At 42.2% G+C, this 27,638-nt stretch overlaps 1 protein-coding gene across 3 annotated transcripts in view; it reads left to right on the forward strand.

The window, feature by feature from the left end:
- The window catches only part of MRAP2 (melanocortin 2 receptor accessory protein 2), a 135,282-nt gene that overhangs the window by 93,758 nt on the left and 13,886 nt on the right, over positions 1-27,638 (forward strand). For 2 of the 3 annotated variants that reach the window (XM_045057805.1, XM_003986345.6), the window contains 2 exons: positions 10,362-10,495; positions 23,130-23,229. In XM_045057805.1, the coding sequence (XP_044913740.1) occupies positions 10,369-10,495; positions 23,130-23,229 (227 nt within the window). In that variant the 5' untranslated portion in view covers positions 10,362-10,368. Of the gene's footprint in view, positions 1-10,361; positions 10,496-23,129; positions 23,230-27,638 lie in introns of those variants that run through there. The other variant, XM_019830919.2, reaches the window with a different exon arrangement.

Here is a 27,638-nt window from a genome sequence, read left to right on the forward strand (position 1 = left end):
TCTTTGTCGCTTGGAAGGTGCTTAAAATGACTTTTTGCTTATGGGATGATAATTATTAATAATAGTCGTTTTCAAAAAATGTCCTTATTTGGCAAAATAAAAATATTGGCAGTCCTGTCTTGCAGATCCATAAATTCTAGCTGGTCTCCAGAAAACATTCCCCAGAGACTGGAGCCTGTTTTAGAAGATTATGGTGTTTCCTCTTTGTGACTTTAAATGCAATCCACAAGAAGGCTCTGGAAGCTTGGGAATAGTAACTTGTAATGGACTTCTGCTGAAATGAGGTTGGCTAATGACAGGGACAACAGAAGGTGAAGCTGGTCAAAAGGAGAGCTTGTGAAGCAATCAGTGTGTCTCCAGGACTGGTGGAGGTAAGGGGACCCGAGCCAGGGCTGCACCAGTATTTTCCCCCCCGCTGCCCAAGGCTCTCTCTGGTATGCAGGAGGAAGATTCCTCACATCCTGGATAGAATATTCCTTTTACATAGAAAGGACTCACCACAAGGGCTCTGGAAAAGAACAAAGCTGAATCCTTGAAAGCTGGCCATAGCAGAAGGACCCACACCGGGAGGGATGCCTGGATGTCCCCTGGGGTGGTCTTTTGCTTCAGGAGCTCTCAATTATGCTTTCCCCAAGGACATTGGTTGGGAAGTGCTGATTTTTATTATTTTCTTATTAGAAAAATTTTTTAGAACTTTTAAAAGTTTTGGCAAAATATGTATAACATAAAATTCACATTGTTGTGCAACCATCACCACTATCTGCCTCCGGAACATTTTCATCATCCCAAACTGAAACTCTGTATCCACTAAATGATAACTTCCCATTCCTGCTTCTCCCAGACCTCAGCAACCACCATTCTACTTTCCGCCTCTGTGAATTGAGTACTCTAGGTTCCTCGCGTAAAGGGAATCCTGCAGTATTTGTCCTCATGTGTCTGGCTTATTTCATTAGCATAATGTCTTCAAGGCTCATCCATGTTGTCACATATGTCAGAATTCCTTTTCAAGGCTGAATAATACCCACTGCATGGATATACTGTGTTTTGTTTATTCATTCAACTGCATTTGTACTGCCCCCCGCTTATAGTTATTGTGAATAATGCTGTTGAGGACACTGGTGTACAAATAGCTGTTGGAGTCTCTGCTTTTGACTCTTTGGGGTATAATTCCAGAGCTGGAATTGAGGGATTATAAAGTATTCCATGTTTAAATTTTTGAGGAGCTAGCAGCGGCACCATTTTACCTTTCCGTCAGCAACGCACAAGTGTTCCAGTTTCTCTCTATCCTTGCTAACACTGGTTATTTTCTGGTTTTGTTTCTGTTTTTGTTTTATAACAGCTATCCTAATGGGTGTGAAGCGAAAACTCATTGTGAAATACTGCTTTGTGATAGCTGGTTTTTTGATTTGACTCTAGTACTTTTAAACATACTTTTTCTGGGAGCATCTGGGTGGCTCAGTCAGTTAAGTGTCAGACTCTTGGTTTTGGCTCACATCACGATCTCATGGTTAGTGAGTTCGAGCCCCGCTTTGGGCTCCATGCTGACAGTACAGAGCCTGCTTGGGACTCTCTCTGTCTCTCTCTCTCTCTGCCCCTCCCCTGCTCTTGCTCTCTCTCTCTCTCTCTCTCTCTTAAAAATAAATAAACTTAAAAAAAAAGCAAATAACAAATAAAAAACATACTTTTTCTGAAGGCTTAGGAATAGAGCAAAAATAGTATTGGGGACCCAGAAAACCTTAACTATAACAGAGTGGTAAACTTGGGATTCCACTGTTTTGTTCAATATGCCTAGAATTTCTTGAAGTCCAGACCAAGGAAAGTGAAGTCCAGAAAGAGGTAGGAGTTAAACGTATGGCATTTCTGTGGTGGGGACCCAAGCCACCATGGGAGTGGCCTCATTTGTGGCTACAGTAGGACGTCCGTGTTGGGATATAGAACAAATAGCACGGCATCCTGGCACTTGTGTGGTGGGGTAGAGTAGAGCCCTGTTTTATTATATTGCATAACTCCTTTGCTCTATTCCACAGTATCAGTTAATCTTTGGGTCTTAAAGTTTGTTTCCCAGACCACGTAAAGCATGTTCTCTGGTCTGCTTGGCCATTTTATTCCTTATTGTAATTCACCGAATTGATGCCATGGTTATAAATCATTCTCCTCCACTTGGTTAGTGTGTCCCAGTTCATTACCTTTCTCAGCCCTGGAGGATTGTGAAAACCTAGCTTCCTAAATCTTCAGAGCTGGGGCTGAAGCCCGGTTGCTGGGAGCAGTGTGCCTGCCACCCCCACACCTACCTCAGAGCTATGACTCGTCTCTTTTCTGGAAATCCTTTCCAGATGGAGGCTTCATGGCTTCTCTCTGGAGTGTGTTTTCCCCTGTGTGGGTATGTTTCTCTTCTCGATGTCCAGCCAAAGTTTCTGTTAGGATGGGAGAACTCTGCTCTCAAGTTCAGGGTCGACTAAGAGAATTAAAGATAATTTGGGGGCGTCTCCACCATAGGAGAAACTAATTCAACAAGTATTGCATTTCTGCTATGAGTGAGGCCTTGTGTGGGTTGCTGGAAATACAACAGTGAGCAAAGCAGAGGAGGCCCTGCCCTGTTGGTGCTTATGGAAAAGAGACAAGAGGGAAGAGGAGGGCACTGGGGGCCTGGTCCATGCAGTCCTATCTTAGTCTGTGCTGTGGTGCAATGCAAAGATCTATTACCATCTCCAAAGATTCTCCAAAGGACTCAGGGATAGTCATTGTGTCCTGGTACCTAGTAGTCATGCAGTAAGCATTTGCTGGATTGAACTAGGGAGACTGACAGAGTCAGGAAATGCTAACTTTAAAAATTACTTTCTAGTCTATTTACTACTATGTGGCTTCCCAGAGCATTAAGGGGAGGAGGTGGATTTAGGAATCCAAACCACTGTCCTCTCTGAGGCACCAGCTGGTGGAAAAGGGATGCCCACTTGTTAATGAAGCATCTCTCCATTTCAGGTGTTGGCTGAAGTTTATCTGTACAAAATCTTAAGTCCTGTTTCTGGTTTTGGAAGTTGTTCTTCTATTGGCATTGATTCTGATTTTAAGACCGAGGTAGACCCCAGGCTTGAGAAACCTGCTCCATGTTTTGCTCCTGGAAACAAGTTACTGCTGTGCAGCAGAGACATGGGGATAGACAGGAAGAAGACGCACCCAGAATTTCTCTGCCAGCTGTCAGTCACCACATTTTTGAGGTCTGATGGGTAGCTGAGTACTTTCTAGGAAATACCCAAGAACTGCATAAAACTTGATAATGTAGAGAAATTTGGGAATATGTCCATTTCAGAAGGAAAGAGGTGTGTGCGTGTGTGTGTGTGTGTGTGTGTGTGTGTGTGTGTGTGTGTGTGTGATATCTCTAGGCTGAACTGAGTGGCTAGATTCAGACTTCAAAAGTAAGATGCACACTGAAGTCAAAAGATAGTAGGAAGAGAATACTTCAAGGTCCCAGAAGCAAGATCTCTTTAATTGGAAGAAATAAAAATCCACAGCATGTGAAAGAAGTTGCTTACTTAAAATGGATTCACAGAAAAGAAATCTGCAAACTTGAGATTTAAAGTGATGAGTACAAATAGAAGGTAGTGGGTCACACAGAATCTATAAAAAGGAAAAGTAAACTGGAGAACAAGACCATGTCTGCATTTTTTTAAAGCACTGTCCTGGGAGGACACTACAGAGACTCTGATTTTGGAAGTTAAGGCATAATTTCTTGCTGGGATACATTGCTTTTAGAAGTGCTTTAGGAATACCCAGGGACTCTGGTCTATCATGAGCCTGACTCATAACTTTGTAGACTCTCATCTGATCTCTGTGTGGTCCTACCCACTCAGGTGTGGGCAAGGTGGGTGCACCATTAGTCTTGACTTGGGGGCCTAGTCACATCTCTGTGCAATAAGGGAATTAAGCTTCTAAAGCTGTGATTCAGCAGTTCTGACCTTAGGCTCCCCAGCCACCAGAATCGGCCTAGCCAGGCTTTACCTTTGGTTTCTCAAATGCCTTTGCTTGGAGAGAGAAGGGTGATGGGTGAAGAGAGTGACTTCTCTGTGTTTTGCTGGGGACGGTTGTTCCTAGGAATAGAAGGAAGAAAGAGATAAGAACACAGACCGGAATGGAGATTGGCGTCCTGGGTGACATGCCCACTACTGGAGTTTGGGGGTTGACGGGAAAGAAGATAGTGTGGCTGCAGTTGGGAATTTTGATCTCAGATCTGAATGGGTTGTTAGGTCTTCCTCCACACATGCTGGTTACTGTAGGGCTTTGGATCTGTGACATTGGCCAGCAGCTTCTTGGAGTGACTTTCTGGCCATGCTGTCAGGTGTGTGTGTGTGTGTGTGTGTGTGTGTGTGTGTGTGTGTGTGTGCATGCACATGCACGCTCATTTTTTAGGGTTTATAAGCATCTTTTGGATCTTTCCTTAATGTTCCAGTCCTGTGGCTGAGTTGGTGGTCACTTGGAAAACACATCTGTTGATGTTTACACCTTAATATGGAAATCAAGGCCCAACTTCAAGGAAACAGCCCCCATGGGCATATGAACCCATCATGGCCCTGCAAAGGTATCGATGAAGAGCCTTTATTCACTCCATAGAAAGGTCCATGTCCACATGCATCTTCCCAATTTGAAAGAGGTGGAGAGAATTGCTTGACCTGTCTTTACGAAGGACAGAGTGTGCCCAGGAGTGGTGTGGGAAGCTGGGTTGGAGGAGGAAAGATGAGATAATTGGAAGAAGGGATGAAAGTGTTGGGAATGTGTATGGGAGAAGGGGTGATGTTGACACGGCTGTGAGAGTGTCTGACGCCTGCTAATCATTCTGTCTGTGTTTGGGTTTGAGATCTTTCTCCCTCCTCCAATGCTATGAATTGGCCTAAACTACCACATGTGCACCTGGAAAAGGTAACTTCCTTTTCAGGTGTGGCTTTGAGGTGCCCTCACAATTTGTCACGGTTGCTGTTTTTGGCAGGAGTGCTTTCAGCTGCTCAAAAGAGCAATTGGTCTTCCTGCTGCCCCAGGAAGCTCACTTAGGATTCATTTCCTCTCAAGAAGTTGTTTCTGGTGATGCTAATATTATGAAGAAATCTGACATTCAGGGAATTTGGGGAGGGGGTTGTCAGGAGCAGCAGAGGCACCGAAGGCAGCTGTGTTTGCTGTGTTCCGGAGACAGCAGCTGCCTGCTTGTCAGCTCCCCTGTGAGCTCACCACGGTGCTGTCTCCCACACGGGGTGTTAGGGCCCAGACACCGGGTTCCTCACCATGTGACAGTATCAGACTCTGGAGGCTGACATGCTGGCATTTCCCAAATGGGGAAACGGTGCCAGCTCGTGTTTCTGCAAAGCTCAGATAAGCAACCCCAGGCTTTGAAAATGGACATTATACAAAATACTGCCAGACTGCAGTCTTCTGTTTCTTTCATGTCCTTGGGGATTTGGTGGCCCAGGCTGATTAATTTGGGACGTGGATGAAAAATGTTGCCTTCTGGGCTTTTTCAAGGGTGCTTGGTGACTGCTTGAGAGGAGAGGCCAGAGACACGGTCCTCCAAATCTAACTGTGGGGTTTAAGAACCAAGACGAAATAGCTCGTGAAAACAGAAGCCTCACCCCTGCCCCCTTTTATCTAAAGCCTAAAATGTGGCTGCTCTGGGAGAGGTTGTCCGGCTTGTCTTTCTGCTTCCCTGGAGAACCTCTGATAGGCTGGCTCTGCTTTTCACTCCTTCTTGTCTCCAGGTGTCTTTCAGCGCTCTACTCCTCTCTTAAAGGACGGCCTTTCCTCTTTCAGGATCTTTGCACATGTGACTTCCATTACGCTTTGGTCTCTATCCATCCCTAAATAGTTCTTTTAGAAGAACGGGAATAGTGTAAGGGAGAGAAAAGAAGGAATGGGAAAACACTTTCTCTGTGGTGGGTAAGGGCTTGGGATTTCTAGATATCTGCCTTTTTGTACAGATATAGCCTGTTTGCTAGTTCCTGGCCAGCCCTGTGAGGGTGGTGGTAATGCTTCTTTCTGACTTGAGAGAGTAGCAGGGAGACCTGCTGGGCCTGTGGGCCTGGGTAGCCACAGATGGGGGTTACTGCTGTGCAGATGGGGACAGCAGCTGACACAGAGGATGGAAAACACTCACTTTTATTTCCTCCATTGTTTGGTGTACTTTTGCTATTTTTCTGTTATCCATTTTGACACTAGATGAAGCCTACTGCCTTTCTTTGCTCCGCTTAATACATTGGCTATAATGCCTGATTTCCAATAAAAATGAGATGATCAAACCAGACTTCATACTATTTTGCTTAAAAAATTGGAGAGGTTGTTACCATATTTTTGACTTGATGGAATAGCGTGAATCCCATGATGTCCCTATTTCTCATTAAAACTTTTAAAACATCTAAATGAATGTCTTTTGAGTTACTTTTATTATAATTGTGTTCATTTGTGTAGGGCACACAGATCAATGAACCACATAGTGAATTGGATAAGAATTGGCTGACAGGGGAGTTGGTGATGCTTGAAGAAGTCTAGCTTTTCTATCTCAGACTTGCACTTCTTAGCTTATAATAATAGTGCTGGCTGCTATGTATTGATCTTAACTGGGTCCTGGCTACCCATACTTCATGCAACATCACATGTAATCTGATGAAGTTTTGGGGGGATGGGGGTTCATGGGGTCCGGAGCTGATGACCAAGAAAGAATTCTTAAAGACGTCTTTGTTGCAAAAATGTGACTTTATTAAAGCATGGGGACAGGACCCATGGACAGGAAGAGCTGTACTGGGGTCCTATTGGGTAACACATTATATACCCTCAGGTTGGGAGAGGGTCAGGGATAGAGTCTCTAAGGAATTTTTGGAAGCAAGGTTTCCAGGACATTGAGGGGCTAGCAGTTGCTAGGGAAACACCATTTATTACCATTTAATTAAACCTCAGTCATGAGACCCTTCAGATGTACATGGGGGGGTGGGGTGCATAAGCTTGGGTTATGTTTGCCAGCATATATCTTGGGAGCAGTTGAGATAAAGGAAGCTGGCTTACGGGATCCTGGAGTTTGGGATAATGTTAAACTCAGGTTCTCTTTTGCCCCTGGCAAAGTGTCATCCTTGAGGCACCTGAGCTCCTAGAGGGTGGTCACTCTGCCAGTCTCAAGGGTTTATCAATGGACTGTAGGCAGTAAGGGAATTTAATTTTTCATTTGCCTTAGTTTCCCATATTACCATGGTAAGCACTTATACCCCTTTCCTTTGTTCTTGGGTAGCCAGGAGTGTCCAAGGAATATCACACGTATTCTACCTGGGGTGTGTGTGTGGGTGGGAGTGGGGGGAATGTTACCTTGTGCTTTTCCCCTCCGTCTGCCTCATGCTCCCTCATCATAATCTTTACAACAACTGCATGAAGTAGGTACTGTTATCATCATCATATTCCTGATGGGAAAATTGAAGCTTAGATCTTTTTTTTTCCCCATTGCTATAAAGGAGGGTTAGAAAACTTTTTCCATAAAATAGCAGAAAGTAAATATTTTAGGCTTTTCGGGCCATGCTATGTCTGTTGCCACTACTCAGCTCTGCTGTTGTAATGCTAGAGAAACCATTAAAAAAATATAAAACGCAACAAGGATGGCTGCTGTGTTCCAGTAAAACTTTATTTAGGGACTCTGATATTTGAATTTTAATTTTCTTACATCACAAAATATTATTTGAAAATTACTTTCAACCATTAAACAATATAAAAACATTCTTCAGTTGGAGGCTGTACAAAAACAGTTGGTGGGCCAGATTTGCTGACTCCAGTGTAGATGAGAGTTTGCAGGGAGGGAAGGAGGAATGAGTTAGGATGGGCTTGTAGGAAGCACATTCTTACCAGATGGAATAGCACGTGTGCAGGGACAGAGAGCATGAAGTCTTTGAGGAACTGCAGGAAATACAAGCGCAGTTTGGTAGGGTATGAGTCAAGATGAGAGGACACCAAGACCCAAGTCATGACCTTGTAGGACCTTTCAAGGATTTTGGGCTTTGTCCTTAGGGCAATGGGAAGCCATTAAAAGTATTAAGCAAAGGAGTGACAGGGGCAATTTGTTTTTTTACAAAGATTACTGGCTGATAAGTGAAGAGTAGATCACAAAGGGTCAGTAAGAGTAGAAGCAGAAAAACCAGTTAGGCAGCTCCAGAAGGGAACCAGGTGGGTGATGATGTTGTCTTCTTGACTGTAGTCAGAACCATTTCTGGGCAACATATGGAATGGTGGTAGAGCAAATATGAAGACCCAGGTCTCCCAGCTTCAAATCTAGTGTCATTTCCTGCATGGTGTGAAATTCTCCACATTATTTTTTTTTTAATTTTTTTTAAAATGTTTGTTTATTTTTGAGAGAGACAGAGACAGAATGCAAGTGGGTTAGGGGCAGAGAGAGAGAGACACCGAATCCGAAGCAGGTTCCAGGCGCTGAGCTGTCAGCACAGAGCCTGACGTGGGGCTGGAACTCACAAGCTGTGAGATCATGACCTGAGCTGAAGTTGGACCCTCAACCGACTGAGCCACCGGGGGCCCCTCTCTACATTCTGAAATGGACATGATGTTTATCCGATCTACCCTTTATCTCTGAACCCTACGACTGAAGAGCTACTCTCTCACACAATTCTTTTCCTCTGGAAGAAGGACTCATAAGTGAGGATAGTGTTTCTTATGTTTCAGTTGCTAATTTTCATTTCCTGAGGAAATTTATTGAGAGAAATAATCTCTTGTTCAAACGATACAAAGACCGAAGATAATACTGTGGTAATGGTTTTATGTATTTTTGTGCTGGTGCTAGAAAGGTTACTGAATACTTACTTAAAGGTCAGCTTTTCTTAAAATTTGTGTAGCTTTCTTTCCCAAATGAGAAATGGTACACTCTCATCTGCCTTTGAAAGAATGATTTGTTTGACTGGGCACTCAGTTCTGATACTGGCATGTATCTCTGGATCAGAGCACACCATCCTTTGAACAATATGATGCTGAGGGGTGAGAGTCTATTTCTATGGGGTCCAGGACCAGGGAATGAGGAAGAAAGGAAAAGGGAAAGATGAGACTCATGCCTTGGGGCAGAGGGGTGGTGGTGATTTTGCCTCAGCTTCTCTGGGGGTTGTGTCCTAGAGGCAGCAGTGGGTGATATTGACCCAAGGTGGGTAGGAGAAGGGGAACATCAAAAGATCTTGGGGGTGAGACCCTGTGGTTATAACTTCTCAGTGAATCTTAGTTTTGGCTGATCTTTCATTCAAATTTTTCCTTATATTACTGCTATTTGTCACTTTGTATTATTTCTTCAATATAAAGCAAGGTCTGTGGGATCTGGGTCTGTATCTCAAGCATCTCCTCCCATCCCATAATGAGTACTGTCTTGTACACAGTAGGTGCTCAGTATTGAATACCGGCTCTGTTGACTTGTCGACTTTGGCATCCATGCTGCACAGTACAACTTCTTGTCTCAGTGAAGTCAGAGTTTTTAAATCTAAAATCATCATAAAGACACTCAGGACATCCTGAGGACAAGACAAATTTCAGGAGTAAGCAGTAGACAAGATTCGGGCTTCCACTGAGGATCTTTTCCCATTATGGGACTTTTGGTTGACCACTTCTCTTTTCTCCCCTCCCCCACCCCCAATTTCATTAGACAGCAGTTGCTTGTCTTTATTTTTGCATAGCAGGTGCTCAGTATATGTATACTGTGCTAGTTCACTTCTGGTACTGATTTTATTTATTCTCTGTAGGTTCTTTATGTACTCATGTAGGTGTAGGTAGGTGATGGGGCTGAAGTTGTAAGCTTGGAGACTTTGGTATACTGTCTCCTTCCTTCTCTTCCTTCTTTTATCACTTATTGAAAGGGGCGCCTGGGTGGCTCAGTCTTTTGAGCGGCCGACTTAGGCTCAGGTCATGATCTCGCGGTCCGTGAGTTCGAGCCCCACGTCGGGCTCTGTGCTGACAGCTCAGAGCCTGGAGCCTCTTTCAGATTCTGTGTCTCCCTCTCACAGACCCTCCCCCGTTCATGCTCTGTCTCTCTCTGTCTCAAAAATAAATAAACATTAAAAAAAGTTATCAGTTATTGAAAGTTGGTTATGTGCCAGGCATTGAGTTAAGTTCTGGGAGACAACAACAGAAGACATGGTGTCTGATTTCAAATACATTCCAATCTAGTAGAGATAAAAGGAAACAATGGCTATTTGGTATGAAGTATAGGCAGCCAGTAAGGACCTCTCCCTGACCTCATGGATGGGACCTCCCTGAGGCCTTTCCCTTCTGAACTTTTGAATGTAGGTCAAGAGCAATGAGAGTAACTGTGCAGTTGAGGATGAATTAACAGGTTCTACACTTGCCTTTCTCCATTTTTGCAGGGTAGAGATGTCTGCCCAGAGGTTAATTTCTAACAGAACATCCCAGCAATCTGCATCTAATTCTGATTACACCTGGGAATATGAATATTATGAGATTGGACCAGTTTCCTTTGAAGGACTGAAGGCTCATAAATGTAAGTCTTATATAATTCCCCATTGTAAACATAATGTATTTGTCTTAACTTTTGAAATTCCCAGTGATGAATTTTCCTGAACATTCTTTTTACACAACTCTGTTCCCCCAAACCCCAGAAAGCACCCCCTTCCAAACAGCCTGGTTGCTCAGAGATGGTGTTACATGAGGGACAAAGAACTTCAAAGATTCCCTTAATGGAGGAACATGAATCAGTGTCATTCTCAAACTGAGATTCTATTCTATTTTATTTTATATTTTATTTTATTTTATTTATTGTTTAATTTACATCCAAGTTAGTTAACATATGGTGCAACAATAATTTCAGGAGTAGATTCCTTAATGCCCCTTATGCATTTAGACCATCCCCCCCACTCCCAAAACCCCTCCAGCAACCCTGTTTGTTCTCTATATTTAAGAGCCTTTTATGTTTTGTCCCCTTCCCTGTGTTTATATTCTTTTTGCTTCCCTTCCTTTATGTTCCTCTGTTTTGTCTTAAAGTCCTTATATGAGTGAAGTCATGTGATATTTGTCTTTCTCTAACTAATTTCACTTAGCATAATACCCTCTAGTTCCATCCATGTAGTTGCAAATGGCAAGATTTCATTCTTTTTGATTGCCTAATAATACTCCAGTGTGTGTGTGTGTGTGTGTGTGTGTGTGTGTGTGTGTGTCACATCTTTATCCATTCATCCATCGATGGACATTTGGCCTCTTTCCATACTTTGGCTATTGTGGTAGTGCTGCTATAAACATTGGGGTGCAAGTGCCCCTTTGAAACAGCATACCTGTATCCCCTGGATAAAAATCTAGTAGTGCAATTGCTGGGTCATAGGGTACTTCTATTTTTAATTTTTTGAGGAGCCTCCAGACTGTTTCCCAGAGTGGCTGCACCAGTTTGCATTCCCACTAACAGTGCAAAAGGGTTCCCTTTTCTCCACATCCTCACCAGCATGTATAGTCTCCTGATTTGTTCATTTTAGCCATTCTGACAGGTGTGAGGTAGTATCTCATTGTGGGTTTGATTTGTATTTCCCTGATGATGAGTGATGTTGAGCATTTTTTCATGTGTTGGCTGGCCATCTGGATGTCTTCTTTGGAGAAGTGTCAATTCATGTGTTTTTCCCATTTCCTCATTGGATTATTTGTTTTTCAGGTGTTGAGTTTGATAAGTTCTTTATAGCTTTTGGATCCTACCCCTTTATCTGATATGTCATTTGCAAATATCTTCTCCCATTCCATAGGTTGCCTTTTAGTTTTGCTGATTGTTTCCTTTGCTGAGCAGAAGCTTTTTATTTTGATGAGGTCCCAGTAGTTCATTTTTGCTTTTGTTTCCCTTGCCACTGGAGATGTGTTGAGTAAGAAGTTGCTGTGGCCGAGGTCAAAGAGGTTTTTGCCTGCTTTCACCTACAAATTGAGATTCTTTTCAAAGTATTGATGTTTCCAGCTCTCCCAAGCTGTGTGAACATTTGGGCCATCAAAAAGTAGTCTGGAACTATTTTGAAGAACCTTCTTTTCTAACACATGGTCAATGGCATCTTTTCATCCCTGCTGGTTTTCTGAGGCTGTAGAGAGCATTCTGTGTGTGTGTGTGTTCATAATGACAGACTAGAATCGCCTGTGACAATTCCTAACTCTGTGTGATAGGCATGAATTGTGCTTCATGTGATTGGAGCGATTAATGAGCCAGCACAGAGCAAGGAAATACAATTCTGTGGAAGGTTACTGTCTAACTCCATTCATACTGCATGCTGACTGACCAACACAAAGCTTCTTTGTTGGCTAAGAACTGCTGCCAACTCCCAGGTCCTGTTGTGTTTACTCCCTAAATATTCCAGAGATGTTAGGTTGTTTCAGAATGAATATCCATAGCACTATAAACATTTTAGGTTCTTAACCAGTTCAGTTTCATGGGGCACATTAGGAACTGTAAGAAAGACTAGAAATGAAGATGCAAATGTGGTAAAGGGAATGCTTTTGCTCTGTTAGGATTTCCTAGATGCTGCTATTCTGACCTGTCTTGGTGTTCATGATCCTTCACTTTCACCTGATCCTCCCTTGCAAGGAAGGCTTTTTACTTGTTCTTTCAGCTTTATTGAGGTATACTTGACAAATAAAATTATAATATATTTAAAAGGTACCAAATGATGATTAGTGTACACACACATTGTGAATGGATTCCATCCATCAAGTTAATTGACACACTCATCACCTCAGATATTTCCCTTTTTATTTATTTATTTTTTGGTGAGAACATTTAAGTTCTACTCTGTTACAAATTTTAATTATGCAATACGTGTTGTCAACTATACTGATCTTGTTATATGTTAGATCCTCAGACCTTATCCCTTTTATAACTGAAAGTTTATAACCTTTTATCAACTTCTCCCTGTTTCCTCCACACCAAGCTCCTGGCAACCACTTTTCTACTCTGTTTCTTTCTTTTTTTTTTTTTTTTTTTTTAATGTTTATTTATTTTTGAGACAGAGACAGAGCGTGAGTGGGGGAGGGGCAGAGAGAGAGAAGGAGACACAGAATCCAAAGCAGGCTCCAGGCTCTGAGCTGTCAGCACACAGCCTGAGCAGAGCTCAAACTCATGAACTACAAGATCATGACCTGAGAGTGAAGTGGGATGCTTAACCGACTGAGCTACCCAGGTGCCCCAAGATTTCCTTCTTCTGAAGGACAACTAATATTTTAGTGTGTGTGGGGGGGGGGTGGGTGTGTGTGTGCGCACCTATGTAAGTGATGGACACTTAGGTTTTTTTCTATATTTTGACTATTGTGAATAATGCTGCAGTGAACATGGGAATGTAGATATCTCTTCAAGATAATGGTTTCATTTCCTTTGGATATATATCCGGAAGTGAGAAGTCTGGATCATAGGTAGTTTTATTTTTAATTTTTTGAGGAGACTCCATACTATTTATCATAGTGGCCGTACCTGTTTACATTTCCACCAAGAATGTGCAAGTGTTCCTTTTTCTCCACACCTTCACCAACACTGGTTATCTCTTGTCTTTTTTGATAATAGACATTCAAACAGGGATAAGGTAGTATCTCATTGAGGTTTTGATTTGCATTTCCCTGATGATTAGTGATGTTGAGCACATTTTCACGTACCTATTGGCCATTTGGATGTCTTCAGAAAATATATATTCAGGTCCTTTGCCCACTTTTTAATTGGGTTGCTTTTTGGCATTGAATTGTATGGGTTCCTTATATATTTTAGATATTAACCCCTTATCAGATATTTGGTTTGCAAATATTTTCTCCCATTCCATAGGTTACCTTTTCCTTTTGTGGGTGATTTCCTTTGCTGTACAGAAGCTTTTTAGTTTGATATAGTCCCACTTATTTAATTTTGCCTTTGTTGCCTTTGCTTTTCGTATCAAATCCTAAAAAATCATTGCCCCGACCAATGTCATGGAGCCTGCCCCCAATGTTCATGACCATTATTTTGCACTCTCTATTGGGTAAATCTCTTATTTCCATTTCATTAAGATCTGTTTTTGGACATTTATCTTGTTCATTAGTTTGGAACATATTCTTTTTCTTCATTTTTCTTGACTCTCTGGGCTTCTTTCTGTGCATTAGATAAAACAGCTACCTACCCCAGTTTTGAATGGTCTTGTGTGGGAGATCAACTAAGCTCCTAGTTGCCTCTCAAACGTTTATGATTGTCAAAGCAAACTTCTTTGTTCTTAGGCTCCTAGTAGTTGAGGGCATGTCAAGACTTGCCTGTGTCCTCAAGGGAAAAATCGTGATCAGCACCTACATGTAGCCTGATTAGGAGCTAGATCCTTAGGCAGCAGCTGGGAAAGTATGCAGTTAAACCCCTCCCAGGGAGAAATTGGGAGATAGAAGTTTTGTAACAGGGGTGCAGGGGTGTAAGAGCACCTGGCTCTGGGGGGGTTGAGTAGACCAGGTTTGGCCACTTGCAGCTGACAAAATCCAAAGGCAGAGAAATGAGTGATAGTAAAACAAGAAAGCAGTTATATCAGTGAGGCCTATCATCAGGAAGACAGCTGACTAGCATCTCAAAGACTGTCTCCAAAGTGCTGAAAATACTTCCGGGTTTATATAAGAAAAATGGGGGACAAATGTGGGCAGTAGAGTCAGGTTATCATTGGTTTGGAGTCAATCATGGGCAGGCTCTTGCTGGCTCAGGGAAGTCCTTATTGCAGAATGGGGTAGTTTCGGTTTCCAACAGGGGACGCTTTGCCCCAGGATCTTTTGCCTGAATTAAGAGAAAAGCTGGAAAGAAATAATTAATTAGAAAGTTGGAGGTCAAAATGGACGTAGTGAAAGTCCTCTTTCAGTTTTTGCCTGTTTCCTCTCTTCTAGACCAAGTGCATAGCTGAGAAAGTACTCCTGTGCTTGTTAAGAACTGCTTCTTTGTTCACTATAGTCCTGTGGGACTCCTGAATGTGGACACCATTGATATCAGAGCCAGGTGACTGGGAACCTGTGCCTCGGGCTGTAGCCACAAAAGCTAGGATGTCAGACTTGTATACAAGCTCTTTCCAGGGAGATACTAGAGACTTACTTGGTTTTATTACTGAAGCAGGCTGGAGGGAGAAGGCAGGGGAGGTGTTTGCCAGCTTCCCTGCCCTCTGGAGAAGATGGCGGTGGGCGCCACTAGAGGTGTGCTAAATTAGAAGCTTGGCCCTGAGGCAACATCTTTTAAAGTATGCAGATAAACCCCTTTCAGGGAAAGAATGGGAAATGGGTGTTTTTGTCTGCTTCCTCTGCACTGAGTCTGGGGGAGGTGGCTGTGGTGAAGGCTTGCAAGCCCAGGAATTACTGCTTCTTTGTTTGCTGTAGTCTGTGGGTTCTCATGGATGTCAGCCCTGTTGGCTGTCAGAGCTAGACATTTTAGGGGTGCATTTCTGTAGCGGGAGTCTTAAAAGTGGGGCTCTAGATATCCTGTCCAAACTCTTCCCTTCTTAGGGAGAAGCTGGAAGTTGGGGGTTTCCTTCCAACTGTGTGTAGCTGTGTGTGTGTGTGTGGGGGGGTGGGTTATGGCAAGATTGTGTTTCAGTCTTTTCTACCCATTTTCATGTATGTATTTTCCTCATTTGCCAGAGGTGTAGGAGTGGCTTAGTTTCCAGATGTCTTTCAGAGGGAATGCCTCCATATGTAGCTGTATATTCAGTGTGTTCATGGAAGGAGGGGAGCCTCCTAAATCTCTATCCTGGTCAGCTGCCCCCTCCAGCTGACCTAGCCCATGTCCGCACTCCTCTGCTGCAGCAAGACCCCAGGCTTCATGAGTGAGTCCCTGGGGCCTGGAAGCCACTGGTGGCTGGTGGCTGGTGGCTGTGGCAGGGCTTCCACTGGGGCAATTAGGGGGCAGTGATCCGTGGCTCCCACGTTCCTGTCTCCACCAGTGGGGCTGCAAAGAGCTTCAGAGTGACTCATTTACTCAATCAAGGCCTTTCTGTATTTGTTCCTTGAAAAGTCGTTAACTGAACCATATATCCTTCATCCCTAAAGTGAATAGTGGTAATTAAATGCTTTCACTCCTTCCTTTTTTGCTGTCTACTCAGTATTTCTTTGTGGAAATTTCAAAAAGTGCATGAAATCCATTAGGATATGCTGTCATTGATTACCTGGTGGAAGGCTGTTGCTGTAAGGGTATGAGATCATCCTCCTGCATTTATTTTAATTCTTTAATCTATTACTTTTCTGGGACAATCTTTAGGTAAGGCTACTTGTTTGTTAAGAATTTTAGTGGAAATCAAAATGACGGGGCAAACTGCCATATATTTCCCTACAATATATGCTTTTGCAGCCTGGTGGCACAAATTTTATTTTTCTGTTTTCTCCTTTCTCTTTTCCTTAGTTTATGGGGCCAAGAAGACAGGCCTGCTGCTATTACTTTGGTTGGTACATTTCTAGAGACAATTGAAAATCTTTTTTGAGGGTATTACATTCTAAAAATGATTGTAGCTGGCAAGAATTCTTGCACAATGTAGTCAGAAGTGTGACACATCACATACTTACTTTACCTACTATACTATTAATAAGAAGTGCTTTTGTTAGTTTTAACATTCACATCAGGAAAAATCCAAAATGCCTGGGTGAGTCCTTACTGTTCTGATATGAGAGATCTGATCAAAGTGGGAGTCTTTAGCTTCAGCAACCTGACAATATCTGAGACTCCTAGAGAAGAATAAGAGGCAAACAAAAAACACAGCCGTACGGGAAAATAGAAAAGATGAAGCCACCTATCGTCCTGTGTGTTTTGGTGTACTCTCTTCCATTTTAATATGCCGTGATTCTGACCTTCAGGTGTGTCTCCTTTTGCAGAGCAAAATTCAAAGCCATTTAGGTGCAGTTTCAGAAAAAGGGAAAGCATTTATTAGGATATGAATGACTGTGACGATACCTGTAATGGATCATACTCTGCAATAGTAGCTCCATATTTAGTTAGACTAGGTTCTTCTACCTGCTGAAATAAAGATTCCTACCTTCAAAGGGTCTTTCATCTGAGGGACAATCTCTGATGGTTATTGTGAATTCTCCTTTTGCCCTCAGTTTTGCATCTGGTATTAAACCTTGAAATGTATCAGAAGTGGACCTATGTCTGACATATATTTGGAACCAGCAGAATGGACATTCACTCATTTACTCTTTCTTTCAGCAAATATTTATTGAGCACTGGTTATATGCAGCACTGTTTTAAGCATTAGAGATACAACAGTGAACAGAAAAGACAAAAATACTTCATCTTATAGATCTTGCTGTCTAGTGAGAGAGACAGGTAATAAATAAGTGACATAAACAAACCATGCCAGATGGTGATAGAAAAAAATACTAAATTAGAGAAAGGAGATGTCGGGTATGGAGGTGAAATTATATATAGACCAGCCATGGAAGGCCTTATTGAGAAGGAGAAATTTGAGAAAAGACCTGAAGGGAGTGAGAGGTTGAATTATAAGGTATCTGGGGAAGAGCATTCCAGAAAATTCTCCATAGCAAGAATGAAATGGAACACGCGAGGAACAACAAGGAGACCAGCATGGTGCCAGGGGAGGGATTAAGAGGCAGAGCAGCCAGAGAAGTCAGAGAATAGAGAAGAGGAAAGAGGTAGAAGAGCCTCTGATGTCATGCTAAGGACTTAGGCTTTTTCTGAGGTGTAATTTGGAGAAGAGGAGTAGAATCTGTCTTAGGTTTTTTTATTTTTTTTTATTTTTATTTTTTAACGTTTATTTATTTTTGAGACAGAGAGAGACAGAGCATGAACGGGGGAGGGGCAGAGAGAGAGGGAGACACAGAATCGGAAGCAGGCTCCAGGCTCTGAGCCATCAGCCCAGAGCCCGACGCGGGGCTCAAACTCACGGACCACGAGATCGTGACCTGAGCTGAAGTCGGACGCTTAACCGACTGAGCCACCCAGGCGCCCCTGTCTTAGGTTTTAACAAGACCACTCTGAAGCTGGGGAAGGAAGAGGATGAGACTGGAAGAAGAATGCATTCAGGGGAGCTATTTCAATAGTCCAGCTGTTGATGGTGGCTTGGCCATGGTGGGGACAGTGGAGTGGTGAGAGGTGCATAAATTGTGGATATTTCTTAAAGATAGATCTGATAGGATTTGTCAATGGACTGGCCATAGAGCAAAATAGAAAGTGAAGAGCCAAGGCTGGTTTGAAGTTTTGTGATCTAATTGGCAGGATGAATTGCTGTTAATTGAGATGGAGAAGATGTGGGAGAAGTAGGGACATGAGGAGCTCAGCTTTGGACTTGTTAAATTGAGACCTGTCAGACATCCAATAGGAGATGGTAGGGGAGGTGCTATGAAGGTATGAATTTGAGAGTCACAGCATATAAATGGTACTCAAAGTTAAGAGGCTGGATGAATGAGTATAGATAGAAAACTGAAGAGGTATAAGGAATGAGCCCTGTGGCATGCTAACATTTGAAAGTTGGAGATGTTGGGAGGAAAGTAGCAGAGGAGGCTAAATGGAACATACAGAAAGGTAGGAAGAAAACAGGGCAGGTGTGTTTCCTGAAAGCCAAATTAAGAAAGAGTTTCAAGAGGGGCGCCTGGGTGGCTCAGTCGGTAAGCGTCTGACTTCAGCTCAGGCTCAGGTCATGATCTCGCAGTTTGTGAGTTCCAGCTCTGCATCGGGCTCTGTGCTGACAGCTCAGAGACTGGAGCCTGCTTCGGATTCTGTGTTTCTCTCTCTCTGCTCCTCCCCCACTCACACTCTGTCTCTCTCTCACAAATAAATAAACATTTAAAAATTTTTTTAAAAAAGTTTCAAGTGGGGGGCACCTGGGTGTCTCAATTGGTTAAGCATCTCACTCTTGGTTTCAGCTTGGGTCATGATCTCATGGTTCGTGAGATCAAACCCCACATTGGGCTCTGTACTGATGGTGCAGAGCCTGCTTGGGATTCTGTCTCCCTCTCTCTCTGCCCCTCCCCACTTGCTCTCTATCTCTCAAAAGAAAAGAAGAGAAAAGAAAAGAAAGAAAGAGCTTCAAGGATGAGACGGTGGTTTGTGTCAAATGACGCTTCTAGGTCAAGTAAATTGAGGGCTGTGATTTGACTGTTGGATTTATAGCGTAGAAGTTATTGGCAATGATTTTAAAGCAGTGTTAGTGGAGTAGGTGGGAGTGAAAGGCTGATGGAATTGGCCAAGAAAAAAAAATGAGAGGAGAAGAACTGGAAATCGTATGTACAGACAAATCTCTTAAGAATTTTGCTATAAAGGGAAGGAGAGAAATGGGATATTTAGGAAGGCCCTGGATAGGTAAGACAGAAACAAAGCCTATGAGTCAGTAGGCTCCTAGGACCCATTTAAGGGGACCATTTGAGCTGTTGTGTTGAGCAACAATGGAAGGAGCATCCTCTTATTCTGAGCCATCAGTGGAGACCATATTCCATGCTTTTTTTCAATGCCAACTTGCAGATAATGCCAGCCACGTGCATGGATGAGTTAGCAAGAAGCCAGGTCATCAAGATGAGAAGCAGAGCTAGAGCTTGTGAATGCTTAGGCTACAACTTGTCATTGGGAGCACAAAGCAAGTTGTGGAACACCACTGTGGACTCCTTTCCAGGAATTCCCAACAGAAAATTGACCCTAATGCATTAAAGCCAGAAGCAGTGTGAGGACAGTGCTGGCTCTCATATCCTGAACCCTCTCTTTCAAATTAAGTATGAATCCTTGTTTTTCATACAACCATGAGTTGGAAAGGTCACAGTTTATTCTTAGGTGGTGGAGAGGAGGGTATTGGGATGGGGTAGTTGTTCTAGTCCTACCCGGGAGTAGAAAAGATAATCATGGAGAAAAATGATCACACCAGTGAAAAACATGTCATCATCAGCCTTCAGCTCTGTTTCATTCCATTCATTAATGGTCAGGTTGAAGGGAAGTTATTTTATTATGACACATTCCGTTTAGAATTTCCCTTGGCAATTTTCTCTACCCTTTTACCGTAATGATCTCTAAATAGTTCTGGTTCTAGACAGGACAAAAGTGACTGCTGGGCTCTGTTGAAAACACCTTTGGAAGGTTTCTCTTGGCTTCTTTAACCAACTGGCTGCATTGGAGCTTTACTCTATATAAACCTTTATTTTGAATCCTTTTTAGGAAAGTGTGCTCTGGAGAAGGCCAGAGGCTCTGTTTTCCCTGCCATGCCCATGCCCATGAAACTTGGCATATAAATAAAACTGTTAGAGAGTTGGATATTCCTAGAATGATATGGGGATCTCTGATGTCCTCTGAAAGGGGTTCAGGGTAAGAAAGTACCGTAGGGTCAAGTCATGTGACAGAGAACAAGGTAAAGGAAAATTAATGGGAATAATTAGAGGAAGCAAAATTCCATTTGAAGGGGAATGTGAATAAACAGAACCATTTAAAGCATATTGTGATAGGAAATGTAGATGGCATGTTATTAAGGAAGTGTTTGGAAATGCTGTTGTATCACTAGGATTCTCAATTTCCAGCCACAGCCCTGCTCCTCCCTAGTCTGCTCCCTCGGGACTTCAAGGGAGGGCCATGACCTTCTCATGTCCCACATTATTGCTGCTTTTTGATCAACTCACTGGGCCACTAGAAGGGCAGAGAGAAGGAACTAGGCTGGGTTGAAGACACTCCTCCTCCACCTCTGCCCACCCTGGGCTAGAGAAGTGAAGTACTTACTGATGGGGATCCCGCCATTGTTTCCAACGTGAAAGCTGTCCTAATGAGAACACCTTCCAATGTGAATCAGCATGACTAGGTTAAACTCTTAACTGAGAACTTCAACATAACTCTGGTGTGACCATTTACAATTTGCCTTTGGTATCCAGGCAATTGATGAGGTACAGCATGCTGAACCATCATTACCTGTACGGTGGTGCTTCATAGGCTGTGCCCCCACAATTGATACATTATTGTTGCATTTGGTTGTACTTGCATACATGTATTTTTTGGTACTTGTCCTTTTGTCTTTTTTAGACTTCATTTCCACTATATTATAAGGCAAAGTCTACAATTTCTATTTCTTTGGCACTCTTAATTCAAGGAAAGATTATATTAGTTTTGTATCCAGAGTGTTGAATAAACATTGTTGAACAAAAGTTAACCTCTCAGCAATCCTATACATGGAATGAAATATGAATTATTCGGAGTAAATTGCTAATCTGATTTCTTCACTTTAGAAAAAGGGTTATACACACATAATTTAATTAGTTTTTTTAATGTTTATTTATTTTTGAGAGAGAGAGAGGGAGACAGAGCTCGAGAGGGGAAGGGCCAGAGAAAAAGGGACACACAGAATCTGAAGCAGGCTCCAGGCTCTAAGCTGTCAGCACAGAGCCTGATGCGGGGTTCAAACTCACGAACTGCGAGATCATGACCTGAGCCGAAGTCGGACGCTTAACCGACTGAGCCACCCAGGCGCCCCCACATAATTTAATTAGAATGATGGTTTACATTTAAACACATTTAATGTATAAGTGCCAACCATTTATTTAAAAATTTTTTTGTTTATTTTTGAGAGAGACAGACAGACAGAGTGCGAGCAGTGGAGGGGCAGAGAGAGAAGGTGACACAGAATCCAAAGCAGGCTCCAGGCTCTGATTGTCAGCACAGAGCCCAACGTGGGGCTCAAACTCACAGACTGTGAGATCATGACCTGCACCGAAGTCAGACGCTTAACCCACTGAGCCACTCAGGCACCCCCCTCAATCATTTATTTATTTTTTTATTTAAAAAAAATTTTTTTTCCCACGTTTATTTATTTTTGGGACAGAGAGAGACAGAGCATGAACGGGGGAGGGGCAGAGAGAGAGAGGGAGACACAGAATCGGAAACAGGCTCCAGGCTCTGAGCCATCAGCCCAGAGCCTGAAGCGGGGCTCGAACTCACAGACCGCGAGATTGTGACCCGGCTGAAGTCGGACGCTTAACCGACTGCACCACCCAGGCGCCCCCTCAATCATTTATTTAAAAAAATATTTCTAAGCATCCTTACCATAATCTCACGTAGGTAAACTTCTTAGATTGATCAGAAAATGAAAAATAACTTAACTCTGGTGCTTCCCCCAGATTTGAGACTCTATTATGTGTATGTCAGTTTGTGTAGACAATCCAGTCTCATCCTTGTCCTAAAGATACTTGTGACTATTACCCAAGATAGGATCAAGCAAGGGCCCACTGTATAGAAGCACAAATGTCACAGGGTTCAAAGGAGGGAGAAAACACATCAGTTAAGGAAGTTAGTCCAGACTTTGTGAAGGGGATGATGTAAGGAATGGGCCTCAAAGGATGGATACACTTTCATTAGCTCTATGTCGGGGAAAGTTGTTCCAGCCAGGTGATGGTAAGAGCTCCTGAAAAGGTGTGTGTCTTCAGAAGTTATGGCTAAGAGTTAAGGTAAATACAGGGACACAATGTCCCCTCGTCTAATTGGAAACGTGGGGTTTAAAGTAGGGGTAAATGAAAAAATTGATGATAATTTTAACAATAATAGCTGACAAATATGGGGTACCTTTTTCTCAGATGTCAGATACCATATAAAGTGCTGTATACATGGAATCTCTTTTAATTTGGAAAAGGTCAGATCCATTTTTGCCAAAGAGTTTTTTATAAAAGGGAAATATTATCAGAGCTGTCGTAAAGTAGATTCTTACAGAGATGAGGCAGAAGGAAAGGTAGAAGACAGGGAGAGCAATTGGGAGGCAATTCGTATGTTCTCCTCAAGAAGTAATAAGGATTTGAATTATTCCAACATGAATGTAAGTGAAAATACAAAATGGGTTGGTTTGAATCAGAATTCATTTGAAATTTCATATTGCAGTCTCTGCTAAAAGCAATATTTTCTAACTCAGGACACTTTAGTGGAATCATAAGGACCTAGATGGTTCACCTTCTGGCCTGGATTCCTTCACTAAGATCTGGAAACCAAGAGTCAGTAAGGCCAAAGTCTCTTAGTGTTATCTGAGACAGAAACCCAGGGGCATGTGGACTCTTCCCTCTCCCTCATTCTCTGTATCTTATTTGTCCCCAGTTGACTAATGGGTCAAGATTGTCTTATCAGATTGTTGACTTCCTCTCTTATTTCATGTACCAGAAAGCTCAGTTTCCTCAAATGGTCAAGTTTTAAGCTGCTGTGAAATACTAATCCCAGTATTAACTGTTTACAGATTCCATTGTGATTGGATTTTGGGTTGGTCTTGCTGTCTTCGTGATTTTCATGTTTTTTGTGCTGACTTTGCTGACCAAGACGGGAGCTCCACACCAAGAGTAAGTTTGGGCCATTCCTAAATGTCACTAAGCCCCATGGGGAACTAAATAGATGCATGTGATATCCGGGGCTGGGGTTGCTTCCAGTGGTGGAAAAAAAGAGGCTAGTTGTGGATTTGCTGCCTGAACTCAGTTGCCTTTGGGTGAGACCCATCTTCCTCCTGGCACTTTGCCTCTTGCCTCTGTGGTTTTCAAGCGGACCCTTGTGAACCTAGGTTTCATGGTCCTTTCTTAAAGCATTAAAGCTGCTTCCAGGCCTGATTTTTATTTTGAAATATTTACTAATGAGGATGTATTTTCTCCTTACTCCCAAAAGAATTTAGATGTCTTGCAAGACCAAAAACAGTGAAAAGAAAGAAAGAAAGAAAGAAAGAAAGAAAGAAAGAAAGAAAGAAAGAAAGAAAGAAAGAAAGAAAGAAAGAAAGAAAATAGCAAAATGAGATGAAAACCAGTTTTAAAAGCGTATCATGGAGCATAGAAATAGTTATTACTGGTACTTAAATGAATTAATTATTGGCAATAAACACTGAGTTCAACACTGAGCTTCCTTGAAACTAGGATAAAAAGAGAAACCCTAAGGATTATGTAATTCTCATGGCAGGATAAAGAACATTTGAGTTGGGCTTTGGATTTATGGAGGAAATTATGACACGGTGGTTAAAGAACACTGAGTAACATCAGAAGGTATTTTCTCAGTTATAGATTGCAAAAAACTCAGAAATGTTTTAGAGGATTTTTGTGGTCCCAACTCTTCAAACAAAAGGAAAAATAACATGTTGAATCCCTTTTTGGTTAGTCCCAGCCAGCAGAAATAGCACACTCAAATTAGGTAATTAGATGTGCTTTTGATGAAGGAACTATCCACAGGTTGTGGCCAGATGGGAGGATAACCCTACAGGATATTACAGGACCTCCAGGCTAGTAACACTGAGGAGTAGTTTCCACCCTAGATCTGAAGGGGACCCAGGAGTCCTGTGGCCAAAAGGAGCCGTGACTTTGAGTTGAGGGACACAACTAGCCCATGTGACCTCTCAGGGAGAGAGCCTCAAATTAAATACCAAGACCCTATTTTCCTCTCTCCTTCCCACCTCGCACCAGATCTCCATCGGATGATCACAGTAGCACAACCAGCAGCCAGTCTCCATCAGAGGTCAGCTTTCTAGGGCACAGAGCACAGAGCAGCATGGGGAATGATGGAGAGCCACCTGGGAGAATAAATGGAAGAAATTTAGCACAAACCTGAACATTTCACATTTGGTAGCTCACTTCATCCTCATAGCCTGGTAACAGGATTCTCATTGTTATATTTCATTACACACTCTCCAGCGTCTGTTCACTCTTCAGCCTGCACTTGCACTGTAACAAATGCCTGGCTAAAGAGAACAGTTCTGCCCTTCACTTAGCTATTTTCAGACATTAAGGTGTAGAAAAAAATTAAAGTTTTTAAATGAAAGGAAAATACCATTTTATTGAAGCATATGGAGACATATGGCTGAAAATCTCTTTAACAGCCACTAAAAAGACATGGACCTTTGGGGTGCTAGGGTGTCTCAGTTGGTTAAGAGTCTGATTCTTGATCTCAGCTTGGATCTTGATCTCAGGGTCGTGAGTTCAGGCTCCATGTTGGGCTCTGTGTTGGGCATGAAGCCTACTTAAAAAAATTAAATAAAAAGACCTGGATCTTTGCTTTCTTCCATGTCCTTAAAACAATCTGTACATGCCTTTGCTTCTATTATATTGGTCCAAGGAATTTGAAGATATAGTGCAGGTTGCAACAGTAGTAAGAAAAGCTGAGGATTAATTCAGATTAGGGAACATCTCATAGAGTGGTCAGGGAATAACAACGCTATTATCTTCCTTTTGTTCAGAGGGACAGATAGATTTTTGAAGGACTATTGGGATGTGTTTGTTTAATATAGGATGCAGGTGATCTTTATGGTTGAGAACACCCTAACCCCGAATAAAACGTGACTTCATGTAATGATTAATTTTATGTGTCAAGGCGGTGATACCTAGATATTTGGTCAAATGTTATTCTAAGTGGTGTGTGTTTGTGTGTGTGTGTTTAATGAGATAACATTTTATCCCATTTTTTTAAATGAGTTAACATTTAAGTCCATAAACTCTGAGCAAAGCAGATCATCCTCCATAAAATTAGTGGCTTCATCCAATCATTGGAAGGCCTTCCTTGGAAGAGAATGACCTCCCTCAAGCAGAAAGAAATTTTGGCAGAAGGCTGCCTTCTGACTCAAACTGTAACTTCCCTGGGGCTCCAGCCTGTCAGCCTACCCTTCACATTTTAGACTTGCTAAAGTCACAGTCACATGAACCACAGTCACATGAACCAATTCCTTAAAATAAATCAGTCTTTCTCTCAGTAGTTGGATCGGCAGACAGACAGAATACATCTCTCTCTCTCAGTAGTTAGCCACACACACACGCACGCGCGCGCACACACACACACACACACACACACACACACACACACGTGCACGCGCCTGTTGTTTTTCTTTCTTTGGAGTCCTGGCTGATACATTTCCTTAATATGTCGTGGTGACCCTGGGTAGCTGAGACTTGCATTTCCAATCTTTCAGTTGGCAGTTCAGTCCTATTGCTACATGGTTTTTCTTTTGATGGTGGTTCTGAATAATCTCAATCGAAGAACAAGGGTCATTGTAACTCTATGCTTTTAATGAGGTTAAGGAGAAAGTCTAACCTACTTTTGCTTTAATAAAATAATGGATCAGCCCTCAGGGCCACATTTGAAATGCTTTTTTGAGTCTGAGGTAGTATAAGATCTGGCATTTGGTTGCAGTATATCATAATAGAAAACTGAAAGAAACAGACATGGGGCAAAAATCCCTAAATTGATCAGTTAAAAAGGCTTTTAGATCTTACTAATGCTGACGTTTATTTGGCAGAAATCTTCTCTAAAGGAGACATTATTTTTTCCACCCAGTCAACTTTAATATAAAACAACCAATTTAAGCTTGCCTGTGTGATAATTAGGCATGGAGGAAAGAATGATAAATCATTGAAAATAATAAGAGCTTTTTTTTTTTTAATGTTTACCATATGCTGGGGTCTACTAATCACTTTATATGTATAATTTCACTAAGTCCTCACAGGAAGATGAAGTAAATCCTGTAAGTGTTCCAACTGTACAGATGAGAGAAATGGATCATTTGTCTGAGGTCTCACAGGTAAAAACAACTCTTGGCCCTGGCCTCAAACTAAAGCCTCTTTGACTCTGAAGCTCCTGTTACTAACCACTACATTAAATGACCTCATATCTGTAATTTTTAATCTCTTCCTTCTATTGAACCAAAGATACTAGCAATCAGATTTGTTTTCTTCTAGCACATACTGGGCTGTGCATGGGCTTTAGAGTCAAACAGTTCCAGATTTACCTACTGAGACTTTGCACTGAATTCTTAACCTCTTTTTGCTTGAGATTCCTCATTTGTACAAATAAAATAGTATCTGTCTCCTAGCATTATTGTAAAGATTAAATGAGCTAATGCCTATGGAACTTCTGGATTCACAGTGGTACTCAGTGACTCTTATCCATCCCTGGGGTGCTGGTAGAGGTCCTGCTGAGAGCTGGGAGTCTAAGTGAACAGTAGGAGGCAGAAGAAAAAGAAACCCATCCTCCCATGGGACATCCAGGCCCTAAGCATTCACGTTTTATTTGCACTTGCCAATATTCCACTCCAGCCTCACTTTGAGTATGTCTCTCAAACAGTGAGATGATTTTAGAAAGGAGACTAAGTAGAGAATCTTGGTGTTGGGTTGGAAGGACTGACATGTCTGAATTCTGACTGCTTTATATAGCAGGCTCTCTGGATAATTGGTCGCAGAGAACAGTTATTTCCTCAGGTAGGTATCAGGCAACATCCTTTTGGAATATGACTCTGTCACTCTGGGTAAGATACCTGATCTTATCCAAAGGATACAAAAATGCTGATTTGAAAGGGCACATTCACTCCAATGTTTATAGCAGCCTATCAACAATAGCCAAATTAGGGAAAGAGCCCACATGTCCATCAACTGATGAATGAATAAAGAAGATGTGGTGTATATATGTAATAGAATACTATGTGGCAATCAAAAAGAATGACATCTTTCCATTTGCAACGACATGGATGGAACTAGAGTGTATTATGCTAAGTGAAATAAGTCAGTCAGAGAAAGACAAATATCATGTGATTTCACTCATATGTGGGATTTAAGAAACAAAACAGATGAACATGGGGGAAGGAAAGGAAAAATAAAATAAGATAAAAACAGAGAGGGAGGCAAACCATAAGAGACTCTTAAATACAGAGAACAAACTGAGGGCTGCTGGAGGGGATGTGGGTGGGGGCATGGGCTAAATGGATGATGGACATTAAGGAAGGCACAGGATG

This window comes from Felis catus, chromosome B2 (assembly GCF_018350175.1).
Source record: "Felis catus isolate Fca126 chromosome B2, F.catus_Fca126_mat1.0, whole genome shotgun sequence".
Classification (NCBI taxonomy): Eukaryota; Metazoa; Chordata; class Mammalia; order Carnivora; family Felidae; genus Felis; species Felis catus.